The sequence below is a fragment of the Diadema antillarum genome, unplaced genomic scaffold, assembly GCF_040938485.1.
Source record: "Diadema antillarum isolate AM-2024a unplaced genomic scaffold, OU_Dant_1.0 seq00000035_RagTag, whole genome shotgun sequence".
Classification (NCBI taxonomy): domain Eukaryota; kingdom Metazoa; phylum Echinodermata; class Echinoidea; order Diadematoida; family Diadematidae; genus Diadema; species Diadema antillarum.
In genome coordinates this window covers 677395-690927 of record NW_027271149.1, presented here as the reverse complement: position 1 = coordinate 690927, position 13533 = coordinate 677395, and the positions used below count along the sequence as shown (strand labels likewise).

General features: G+C 39.9%; 1 protein-coding gene across 1 annotated transcript; it reads right to left on the bottom strand.

Annotated features, from left to right (window-relative positions):
• Positions 1–3537: 3537 nt before the first annotated feature.
• Positions 3538–9581, bottom strand: LOC139725328 (cytochrome P450 1A1-like). The gene is made up of 5 exons (XM_071636414.1): positions 9533–9581; positions 6252–6625; positions 5382–5875; positions 4453–4921; positions 3538–3963 (listed from the first exon to the last, which is right to left on the bottom strand). Exons 2-5 carry the CDS (start codon positions 6616–6618, stop codon positions 3791–3793), a joined length of 1503 nt encoding a protein of 500 aa, XP_071492515.1. The 5' UTR covers positions 6619–6625; positions 9533–9581; the 3' UTR covers positions 3538–3790.
• Positions 9582–13533: the final 3952 nt, after the last annotated feature.

Genomic DNA, 13533 nt, shown 5'->3' with positions numbered 1-13533 from the left:
GGTGTAAAGACCTTGATAACTAACTGTCAGTGCTGGAAACTGATGATAGCGTGGCCTTTAGGGCGGTACTTGGTACTTGGTAGGGATCCTCCAAAGGCAACCAAGCGGAATTCAAACTGGAGGTGGAGGCAGAGAATGGACTCATTTTTAGGAAAACATTATGATATTGAAACAGCAGTCTTAAAAGCAGTCTTAAAAGTGGCGGTGCTGTAGAACTGAAGAGGCTATGATAATATGGGTAAACCAGGCATCATTGTCATCACTATACTACTACATTGTGCCGCTATTGGCACAATTGTCTAATAATCATGTGTCCAGTATACATGTATTATGTTTTCGACCATTTCGCGACTGTTAACGAGATTATTGGTCTGTAGGATATTACAAAAGAGATTGAACTTAACTTTCGTACCGCGAATGGGATCTATACCATTTCCTTTGTACCGCTTTTGGTACTATTGTATCATAATCACATCGTGTGTCCAGTATGTAATGCTTTCTACCATTTAGCGACTGTAATTATATTATTGGTCTGTAGGATATTAGGAATGAGATTGAACTGAACTATTATGTACATAGGATGTAAGGGATCTAACATTTCCTTCGTGCGTTTCGTTGTATATAACATTTTGTAAATATATTATGATACGTGTATTTTTTTTTTTCAAACATGTTAGTGGTGGTAGCACAAACGGGTATCATATTATTTTGTACAAATCTAGTCCACATTATTGTTAAGCTTATGTATTTATATGAATTGTGATTATATGCTAATAAATACTGTATTATATTAATAGTGAGAATAATCAAATTAGTTCAATAAAGATATTATCAGTCATTCCTTGAATTTTGCAGAATAGTTTTGCGGCTTATAAAACATGTGTACATAATATCATATTTGAAACGTCTGAACAGAATTTGTCGTTTTCTTCTCAGAGTCTAATCACAGCAAACGCATCGATCTGCATCACGTGCTTCCGGTTTCTTCTCTCTGTGCTCTTTTTCTCATCCTTCTTTCTTTCTTTCTATCTGTCTGTCTGTCTGTCTGTCTCTCTCTCTCTTTCTCTCAATCATCCTGTCAGTAGATTTGGTTACAATGTAAGCAGGGAGGTGGGAACTTGTACCACCTCCCTGATGTAAGCATGCTTTAGATAGTGCATTCAAATTTGTTGATGTTTTGGACTAGAAGCTAGCTATAGGTTGTGCAAGTCAATACATACAAGTCAAAGGTACTGCGGGAATCCAGTTTGGATGCATTCGTTTCTGCTATGTCGGGAAATGCTCGGGCAGGCTTTCTAATTTCTGGAACAACTTTTGTTGTAATGGTAAAAAATGCATACAATGTTTGTGAACTGGTCTTTTGCGTCAGAATATCCTTCATTTCCTTAAGATTTTTGCAGAAGACTAAAAAATGCGGAAATAGACACACACACACACACACACACACACACACACAAAACCCCAGACAAATAAACGAACAATCAGATAACCGAGACTCAATCTGCTCTCTGGATAATTCTAGAATGATTCAAGAATCAAAAGTACATACACAGCGTCAAAACTCTGGAGAACATAATACCAATGACTAAACACACAGTTATAGGGAAAATATAGGACAAGATGCTAATTACTTACTACAGTTTTAAATTTATTCAGCTTTCAACACATTTTTTTGAAGAAAACATTGCAAAAATACAAACAGCTGAGTAAGTAGCTCTAATCGCGCTATTGAAAGAAAAATACACCAAAATATTTCGTAAACGCAACCTATTGCCAATGAACCATAAATGCACAAGTTATTTCTCATAGCAAACAAAAACTACACATCTGCATTTCAGCGGAAATTCTGATTCGCCGTCGCAAAAGAAAAAAAAAATCTTCAATCGAAAACTGTGCAGATGGATCGAAACAGTAAAGGTTATTGACCCATCTGAGTCCTACACTAACACACTCCTACCGCAAGACCGAAACGCTGGACGCTTTCAACTTCTTTCTTACTGTTTGTTTTGAACAAGTTAATCATACGGATTCCAGCACCCATGAGCCAGCATTAATAATGTTAGTCAATAGTTAACACGTTCAGACGGTGATTCTTAACCTCGAGGATACCTATCTTCGATGACAAGCTCTGGCCCCATAACTACGACGCGCGTTCTCACGACGAAGCTTATCCTCGAGGGCAGGCCTACTGCCATCCCCCCCCCCCCCCCCCGGTAACTGCGCGTGCCTACAAGTTCCTATCAAAAAGTTCTGTCCACACGATGCTTTAACTAGTGGGGACCACAGAAAAGTTCTGTGGTGGGGACCCCGCGGCTCGTTGATAGTGTAAGAGCGATAACCCTGAGATATCTCGTTAAAAGCTATCTTCGAGTGAACGAAAGTTAGCTATTAAGGAGTGCATCTACACAGTGCTTAGCGGCGAGCTTATCCGCGAAGATAGCTTTTCTCGGGGTTAAGGATCACCGTCTGAAAGTAACTAAACTTGCCTGAAATCTATTCTATCATGCCAGTACACATTCCTAGCATGATACTTCAGTTATCGACATACAGTTGGTTCAACTCTTCCTTTGTAATAATTATGTCAATATGCCCAGGGTTGTCTTTCTGCGTGTTACCTCTCTCCCTTTTATTCCCTTTTAGTTCAGTCAACTCAGCAACTAAAACTGTTCCCCATCTAATAATCAGATCCATCCACAGACGGTGTTAGAAAACTCAATTGCAATCTCATCCGGTCGTATTTACTATCCCACGTGTGAAAAACAAGGGGTTGTGGCATTATTGAATTTCTAAACCACCAGTACTCTCTGAGATTTTACGACAAAGTCAGTACATTCGCACACTCGTCAATCGCACTGGTGATTTTACAATTCTGAGTCAATAACAAAATCCCTTCTCCGAATCTTCATGCGTTGGCCATGCGGTGACATTTAATAACTAAACCTGTAAGTTTTCTTTACCGCCATAACGCCATAAGTACTGTACATCTAGTCATGAATTGTGTCATAATCATTGAGATTCTGTCATTATCAGTAATCATTTAGCGATAGATAGCTTATGCCATATAAAAGTTTAAGCCACAAATATTTCAAAATAATTTCCTGGTCAAGGTATAGATAACTTAACCCACAAACAGGCTCTGCAAGTTGCAAGATCATTAAGTACTACGTTTCTTTAAATTTCAATCTGTCCTGAGGTTTAGACTCATGAGAATTCTGACACCATGCCGCTTCTTCAGCCGAAAGTAGACAGATATCATGAAAGCTTACACAGTGATTTTACTTTTAATTCACCGCCAAGCTTTAGTCTCAGCTCTCTTAAATGGATGGTATAATATTAGTTGAGATGAGGATTCAGCTTTTAACTCTTTGCAAGATGCTTAGAAACCACTTAATGAAAATGTTAAAGAGTACACAAGAGGAACCCAAAGTTTATTTGACAAAAGTTGGTTTCGAAATGGCTGAGATATCAAAAAAACAAAAAACAAAGTAAAACAAAGTAAACCTAATAAAAGGGGGCCCCACTTTTTATCAGGATCGCTCTGTTTTGGATATCTCAGCCATTGTAAAACCAATTTTCATCAGATAAACTTTGAAGTCCTCTAACAATCGCATGCTTTTTTTTTCATATTTCATAAGAGGTTTCTCATCATTTCAAAAAACCTCAAACCTAATCTCAACCGAAACTGAACTGTCTCTTTGAGCATGAGAGAAAAAAGAAAGTAAACAAGGAAAAGAGCTTCATCATCTCGTCACGGTCAGACGCGAGTCCACGGGAGACTATCTTGCGCCCTCTACGACACACGAGGAGAGGCAATGAGTCTTCCGGACAAACTTTGGATACACGTTGGAGGTGAGAGAGCGGGTGTGTCTTTCGGCGTGCTCAGCGTCAGCCTCTGGAGGATGCGAGCGAGGAGGATGAAGCCGATGGAAGTAGCCATGCTCTCAGCTGGAAACACCCTTTTCCCTGCATAGTTAGCATGATAATGTAGGAGAAATTATAGTTAGGCCTACATGATAACATTGCAGAAAGGAATACAACTTCTTGGCAATCGTGAAAAAAAAAAATGCAAATTCTCAACACAGAATGAGTACTCACGAGTCAACAATAATATCGTTATCTAAACCATTGATCTGGAGATGATGGCCAAGTATCACAGTGTTTGTTGTAATCCCCTTTTCAGGGTTTAAAACTTTACATTGTTTATCTTATTTTGTCTTATAAATGCGCCATTATGGTAAACTTTCAGAAAAAGTAAAACTTCTTGTATCATTCTTATATATAGGTTTATGCACTACAGTCCCTTTCTGATCTACACTAACTGGGGTCATGGTACTAAAATAGACCCTACATAACAGTTTGAGGCGTCAGTGTGCCTTCGATGGGTCTACAGCCTATAGTGCTGCAGAGCTCTACGGCAAATCGTAAACGCTTGTGTTCTCCTCTTATACTCACCACCCCCAAAGAACATTAAATCTTGATGCATTGAGATCGTGCCGTCTGCCGCCAAAAATCTGTCGGGGTTGAATCTATCCGGTTCTTTCCACGCTTGCGCATCGTGACGTATGCGCTCTCCGTCGGCGACGACGACAATGCCTTGCGGGATGTCGAAGTTCCCCACCGCAACATCAGCCAGGGCGACGCGTACCAGCAACCGTGGGTCGTCGCGGCTGATCCGCAGCGTTTCGAGAAGAACAGCTTCGATCGCGGGAAGCTTCGGCTTATCGGCGGGAAGTGGACCTTCTTCCAGCCCAATTTTGTCAGCTATGTCCTGCTGGAGTTTCGCCTGTACTTCAGGGAGATTCGGCAGAAAAAGGAGGGTACCAGTAAGAAGTTGTGACGTCGTGCGCACTCCCATTCTAATCAGGTCGTAGCACGTCCACAGAAGATCAGTGTCGTCCAGTGAGCATACCTCGTTATTTTCCTGGAAGCAGATACACAAAGAAAAATACGCATTGTTACGTAAATGTAATTCTACAGGATGCAAATTATATCTTTAATCTACCGCAAAAGTATTACGTCTTATCTGATTTTGTGTGTGTCTGTGTGTATGTGCCAACGTAATTCCCGCAGATTAGTGAGTTGGCAATGAATTATCAGCATCGGATTTAACCATCACGTATCAATGACCTATAGAAGATATAACTTACTAATAATTCAGATAACAATGAAAATCTACACTGTCTTCCTGCCTATTTTGCTACCATCTGCGCTGGGATTATCACATACGTCAGCCCTAATGGATTATCAAGTTTTCGGCTGTCTGTGGTATAAGATATTGTTTACTTGTAGTGAGCACTACCCCGGAGAACTTTTATTGAACCTCTGAAAGGTGTGAATTTTACAGCAACTGAAAGAGAAATTGAACCAAGACGCCTTCATACCACTTTGCGCCAACGTTCGTCCATCTCCTTGCGATACACACTCACGAAGCAGCTGGACGCAGAGGAGCTCGGCCCACACTCGTTTAGCAACCCAGCCACAACTTCCACCACCTGCTTCTCCAGGTTGCGCCTCTGTCTCCCGGAAGTGAACGGCAGCTTAGCAAGCCACCCAGGCAGCAGGTGACAACCGAGGCCGAGTTTCTCGTCCACATCCTGCTGCTCGATGACGAGATCGGCGAACTGGCCGAGCGCCGGGTCGTCGTGCTCGAACGCCTTGCCGAAGAGCATCTGGCAGAGGATATTGATCGACGACATGACGACGAGGCGGCGAGGCGCGAAGGGGGCGTCCTTCAGATCTTGGAGCGTCCTCACCAGTTTTGATGCCTCGTCCAGGCACGCCTGTTCCATGTTGTCGTTGGTGGATTCCCTACCCAGGTAGACGGCCAGAACCTCCCGATGTTCTTCCCATGCATTCTTGCATGATGTCTCAATACCTGGAAATCATGTATAGTGCCTTCCATTACAACAGTTGTCCGAAACGCTGGAATCATGCATGAATCCACTGTAAAATGATACTGAATCTTTTAATTTCTCGGGAACTTCATTCATTTATATCAACATCTCCAAAATAACTCTTTTTTGAAAGTTTTTATTGTTGCGAATTCAGACATATTTGCGACGATCGGATCGTTTGTATTTTTCATACAGGCAGCAATGTTATTCTTTTGAAGAAAATGATCAAAAACAATGCGAAAACATTATGTGTGACATCATTTTTTTTTCAAACACATCATATAATGACGATGTCTCGCAATACCACAGATATAAATGGAATTGTAAAGAGCCATAAATATCTAATGCTATCATCACCTGCCGTCACTCTCTTGGAGAGTTTAGCTCGAAACTCATCCTTCGGCTTCGCACACAGATCTGCATCATCGAAGGCCTTCTTTGCGAGTTCGCCATCTGGAATGACGACCACATTTTTACCAAACACGCGGTAGCTGAAGAGCGCGCCTTCGAACGACGCGGACAGACGCGAATGGAACGCGCGAAAGTCAAACCCAGTCGCGAGAAGCCGCGGGAGGTTTCCTACCAAAGGCCACGCCCTTGGTGCTGGTAGAGGCTTGAGGAGCGAGACGGGGGTTTCGAACCACTGGGAGTAGAGCACGAGTACACCCATCAGAAGGCTCAACAGGACGTATGGGTTCAAAAGGTCCGCCAAATCCATAGCCATAGACAATCTGTACTTGACAAAATATAGAAAATGAAAGTAGAATAATTAAAAAAAAATGTAATCGTTTACCGCAGATTGACATAAAATTCAATCAGATTGAATCTACTGCTTCATTTTTTTTTCTTTTCTTTTCTTTTTTTTTTTGGGGGGGGGGTCTTTGAGTAGAAAAAAAAACGCAAAAGAAAAAAAAAAATTGTAGATAGGCTCTATAAGTATCCGCAGTGGAGCACATAAAATATTTCATTAACTTCCACCAGACTCAGGTAAACATTGTGGTGATTATGTTGATAAGGTGTTAATAGATGGGTTAATTATAATGACGTATGAAAACAAAACAAAACAAAAAAGTCATCAAACTTAATTGAAATTGTTTACATTCATATGATTTTGTCTGTGATGTATATTCATGATCAAATTAATTATTCTATTGTTCAGAAATTGTCAGAAATTTAACTATTCCGTGTTTAGTTCGGTTACCCAATGGTTTGTATATTTTGTTTTTATATTTTGCAATATATTTTACTATTTGTAAAATATTTATTGTTAATTCTAATACATGTACATGCATTTTTATTGAGAGTTAAAAGGTCAAAGGTTTAGCGAAAAAAACATATTTGTGCATGTACTGTTTGTTGATGATTTTCTTGGACATTTTGGGGTCTGGGATCAAAGGTCAAGGATTTAGGGCCGGGTTGAAATATAAGGTCTTATTTGTATGTACAGTGTTTTCGTCATATTTATATTCATATTGATAGCTAATTTCAACAAATATAATTCTTTTTTTTTATGTCGTACATGTGTTTTAATTGTAAAATGAACAATTTCAGCTTTTGAGCTGCATGTTCTTTTTTATTGTTAATAAACCTACATTAAATTGAATTGAATTGAATTGAATTGAATTGAATTGAATTGAATTGAATTGAATTGAATTGAATGAAGCGTGTAGGAGTGGCATTTGAAAATACGATAAGGGGCAGAATGCGCCCCGGCCTCTGTTGGGTTTAAAAACACGTTCCGAGGCCCCTAGCTACTACGAAAACTTGGTTGTTGCTTTTTTTAATGAATTTCAGGCACAATTGCAATTGGCATCCCTATAAATATGCTGGTTTCGTGTAGACCACGCAGAGAGTGAATCCACCGCGATCGCCGGAGAAATTTACATCCAAAGGCAGTTATAGGACATATTGCGGAATACTGGCATCCTGCGAGGGCATCCTGTGAAGACGATTACTGAGTACAAATTTTGTACTATCCTTTGCCTTGAGAGATTCTGGTTAAAACTATATGGGGAGAGGTGACTCCAAAAGAATTTTTCACCGAGGGCGCTGCCTCAAGAGAATAGTTTTTTTTTTTTTTTTTTTTTTTTTTGGAGGCACCGATCCCATAGTTTTCACCGGAATCATTCTCTCAAAGCAAAATATTTTGTTCTACATTTTGGATGAAAAAAAAAATAAACAAAAGGAGGGGGAAATGTGCTAGGCGAGAAGTTGCATGGTGGATGCGATATTGCGAAGGGAACCTCTGACCCTAAAGAAGCAGCGCACGATGTCAGAACTGCTTTGTGATGTTACAGTTGATTTGTTCGAAAATGGACAGAAACGTAAAGCTGCGCACAATCAGAATTGCTTTGTGACATAATTTCGCAAATAGTTTATACAGTGAAATCTGCCTTAGTGGTCACATGTCCATAACGGCCACTGAAAAATCCCCCGAGAGAAAAGCCCTGTTAAAGACCCTGTGTATAGCGGCCACCTGTCTAGCGCGGCCAGCGGCCACAATTTTGTTTCCCGCGGTAGATTTTAACCTGTCTATAGCGGCCAAAAACCTGATGGAGCCGTAGCCGAGCCGATAATTCAGTGTTTTTCTGCTTTGTAGCCGTGCCAGACTAGCCATTCCTGGGCAACGCTCAGTGATCGCCACCGCTGCATTCATCGCTCATTCAGTCATAATAATGCACCAGTGTTAAGTTTTCTTCACGACTGTACACATGCTACTGTGCAACAATTTCATAAACACCGGCATTGTTCAATGCATGAAACACACGACTGTGTGCCTATACGTACACATATACATGTACATGCGTAAGTACTTATAGACGTATACAACGATGATACACGTACATAATTTAGGTAATGCACACAGAGTCTACCAGTCTATAGCGGCCACCTGTCCTTAGGTGGTCGCTTTAGACAGGTTTAGCTGTACTAGCAAAATGTCATCATAGAAATGCAAATAATACTTCTTGGAGAGTCAAAGATTTCAACTTTACCAATAAATCTGGCTTAGCTGAAAATACATAGCCTACATTAAATTGTAATCACGTGAAGCCTTTCCAACCAATCACTTGAGGATAAATTTTGACCCATATAAAGGGCCTAAAATAACAGTGTAGTACATAGATGGCGTACTAACGTTTTAGAGTACGGGGCGAAGAGCGTAGACTGTTGCAAAATGCCAACACTAATTGTACCCGTCGTGGTATATGTAGTTCAAGCTGCATTTCTGATTTGAGAAATAATTATTATGCATGTACATGCAACCCCGCCATCCCCACCCCGTACTTGGAGTACGGACTTTACGGGACCGGTACCGAGCCTGCAGAGCACTCCAATCCAAGGGAAGCCGCGGAAATCTTCTTCATCAGTACCAGACTTCCCTGCTTTCACTTTCATGTTGCAGACTACAGTAGTACAGGTTGATTGGTGGACAACGCGAAAGTATTCACGCATGGTGGCGCCAGGCCTGGCGCCAGTGCAGTGTCGACAACTTTACCCACCAACCTGTTGGTTGGTCTCGGAAACTGGACGATGTGCATGTGTTGCGATACATAACATTCATTACGAACATGACAATAATTATGTGTCAAGAGTGTGCATGTTTATATGCATAATCATAATACATGTATAATACTCACGTTACACCAGAGAATTCAGGGCTAGGTAGAAGTAGACACTGGCTTCCGGTTCAGATAATTCACCACACAGTGAGCGATGTTTTTGACAAAGTTATGGAGAAAAGCATGCAAAAACACCCTACTGGAATATACACTGTACGTGGAAACCGCTCAACCGTCATACAATATTGTTCACAATAGGCATAAGATACACACTTGCATGCTATGCACTCACTTCCTCATTCAGACCGAAATTAGATCGAGATCACACCCGGAACTGTCTAGACTTCACCGCCCCCCCCCCCCCAACACACACACACACACACACACACACACACATACACACACACATTTTTTCCTCCCTGGCCCTCTCTCTCCCCCTCTCTCCTCTATCCCTTGACACGCGCGCGCACGCACACACACACACACACACACACGTCAAAGCAAACATGCATAAACAAAAGTGGTTATTCCATTCCATATTCAAGTTGACTCAGATAAACGGATAAAATCTTGCGAATATATACTTTTGGTCAATACAACTCGGATATCCCCTATGTATATAGGGCCTATAGAAGTCGTTGCTCCTGGATAATTACTCGACAAAGATGTAAACGATACTCTGTTTATTTTTAGGTCAGAAAGAGGAAGTTTAGAGAAGATTTGTGTCCAGTCCATTGGAAAACTTCAAGTTTTAGCAGATCACTAGTTATGTGGATGCGACTGAACTCACTGATTTCATTAGTGAAGACATGTGAAACTTATTGATAAGAAGTCCATAACTCTTATCATAGACCTAAGTCCAATTTTAATGAACCCTCTGGCATTCTGTTTGCATGGACTTTTCCTCTCCAGCACAACCATTAAAGCTACTAAGTATTCAACTTCAACACGGTGCGTCGATGTTCTTACACTAAAAGGCCCTGTTTACCTTTGGGAGCAGTGATTTAAAAGTGTTCAAGATATCACTTTTGATGCATAATTATGTGTAGGTCAGTTGTATCACAAAACATCCTACCATATAAAATGTGTGCATTAAAGCCTAAAATATAAGGAGATACCACTATTTTTCTCATTAAACTATAACTGTATAGTCTGGAAACATTTTTTATTATAGCTATTGTTCACATTTTGTATATCTAACAATACTTAACATCGATTATACTGATTCAAATTTTTACATTGGTTGTTTCTATCCCTCACTCACATTTTAGAACTATTTTGAAGCACTAATGCTGGGGTTTTGTTTCATCTGCAAATGGTAAATTATGCCTTTAACCCTTTTTATACCAGTGAGTCAAATGCGCACAAAATAGTAATGTTAATACAAACATAATGGACCCAGAAAGTAATGCGGTACACAGAGGGTTAAAGCACGACTCTTCCTTATCACCAGCTGCCCCTTCCGGTCATTTTCATTGTCCAGCTGAATTTGTTATGTGTGTGTATCAAACTAAGAGCAGACCAGGGACCTCCCGTACAGAATGCCTGATGATTAGTCAACATATTGTCAGTCCAAGAGGTGACTGAGAGAGGAATATCGTTTAGACTGCCATATACCGTCGTTTACTTAATAATATTAACTTCATCATGCTAGGCCAAGGTTTATAAACTCCAAGAATTTATTTCAGTTGTGGCAATCTAAGTTATGTAGTGGTACCAAGTGCTCATGTCATTACTATTTTATGACAGCAATAAGTGAAACTATCGAATGTAATCAATCTATTTATCTCATTATTTCCGACATTCAAGAAACTCCTGCGCTTTCAATGGAAATCTCTAATATCTATTTCTTCTAAACTTTCACATTCTCTGGCGGAGTTGTATCCTGTAATTTGAGAATGTCAAAAACAATGTCCGATCCTCACACATGCTTGTACCATGATATTTTGCTCCGTGCGCCAATTGCTCCCATGAAATATCTGCACGCTAAGCCAAACATAAATTCTTCCCTAATCCTAATCCTAAACCTCACATCAAAGTAAACCTAAAGCCCTATCGCAACCCCGACCATTATAGCGAAGGTCTCGGAGAAAATAAGACCGGAACATTCTTGTTGTTGCAGGAATTCTTTATGTCGTATCACCTCACCAGCAACATCTCATTAGTCCACAGATTATCACAAACCTCGTTATTACAGTCGAAATCGATGGTTATTTTAGGTCTGTACACACCGTTTGTATTCTTTTTGATCTCTTGTTTCTCTAAAATGTTCAGTGCTTTGTTTGTTTGTTTTATTTCAATATAACGGTTTAAAGAAAACCCACTATCAGCCTCAGGGCTGTTTTTCAGTGAATAATTGCAGCAGTTTACAACATACAAAACAACAAAATATGATACAGAAGCTTTCTGAATTAAGATGATTTTTTTAAAATCTATTCTTCGGTACTCTTTGGCAACATAAAAGTAAAAGTTGTTCTATATACGTCGCCATAACAATGATAACAAATCACCGAGCAGATACTTTCGTGTTCCAAACAGCAGATGGCGCTCTTATGCCATTAGCCACAGCGCCCTTGAAAGAGCTCCCGACCAAGCGTGTCCTCTGCATGTGGATTATAGCGACAGAATTTTCTTTTTCTTTTTAATCAGTTTGATTAAGCTTAGTTTCATATTTCAATATTTAGTTTTGATTTTAATGATGAGGGTTCAGTTGTGTCACTAAAACCTTTTCTGTGCTCAACATTCTGAGTAGTATATTTATATACGCCAACGGTGTATCGTACATGCAAATGAATCACTAATCCACGTAATTGTATATACATGTACTTTGTCAGTCGTGGTAATGTCCTTTACCTCCCTGTTACATTGTGAGCGAAAATAATAGACTACAGCTGTATGTTATTCCCTGGCTCCTCATTCCTGATGTCAAAGATATACCTTTGAGATTGAACACGAATGTTGAAATCGATTTATTCAGATATTAAAAGCGTATCACGTTTTATTGCAAATTGTAATAGACTTGAAAATGTGATATAAGGTGATAATCAATGTATTCATAAAGGGTACCGGTAGCTTGAGGCAGAAATTAGTCCGAAAGAGCGCAAATTTAATTGACTCTTGCCGCAGCGAGAGTATTCCCCGCATCGTTAATCCTTCCTCCGCCAAGGACTTTTGACCAGTGCACAGTACATTGCTATAATATGGGATTTTCTGTGCCGATTCAAAGCATTCAAAGCACAAACATTGTTTAACCCCTTCCCCCCGAAACTATAATAGTTATGAACTTATAGGGATATCATAGTTTTAGTTGAGATTGGGATTCAGCTTTTAGCTTTTTGCAAGATAATGAGAAACCTCTTATGGAATTTTACAGAGCACACAATAGCCGGAATTCTGAGATATCCAAAAACAAATCAAAAGAAAGCGGTCCTAATAAAAGGTGGGTTCCACCTTTCATTATTCCTTCGTTTTGGATATCTGCCATTTCAAAACCGATTTTCATCAAATAAACTTTGATTCTTTCATAAACATAAGAGGTTTCTCATTATCTCACTAAAAGCTGGAAACCTGAAGCCCCATCTCACTTAAATCTATATCATCCCTTCAAACTCTCATACGGGAAGTTGCCAGTATAATACTGGAAGCAACGAATACATATATTCCTTTTTAAATCTGTTATTGTTGCTCGATGTTTTAAAAGAACTATCTGCTGATAACAACCTTCTATGGCTTCGTCCCGTGTGACAGAGCATGACGATCGCAGCCTTATGTATACTCTTGTGACACGGCTGCCCTGTGCACGAACAATTCTCGATTCCACATCAATCAAAATAAAGAAAAATCAGAAAATTATAGGTATATATAATTATATCAAAAGTCTCCCATCATCTTATCAAAAAACTTTAAAAATTGAAATACAAAGTATGTGAAAAAAAATCAAATTACAGTCCAGTAGACTTCATTCAATTCTAAACTAACCCATTCCACCGTGGTTTCCGAATCAATGTTCATCCAAGTAACGTATACTGCCGTTGAGGGCATCCTCTATTCTGCCCCTGAAAGGGATGAGTATATAGGGC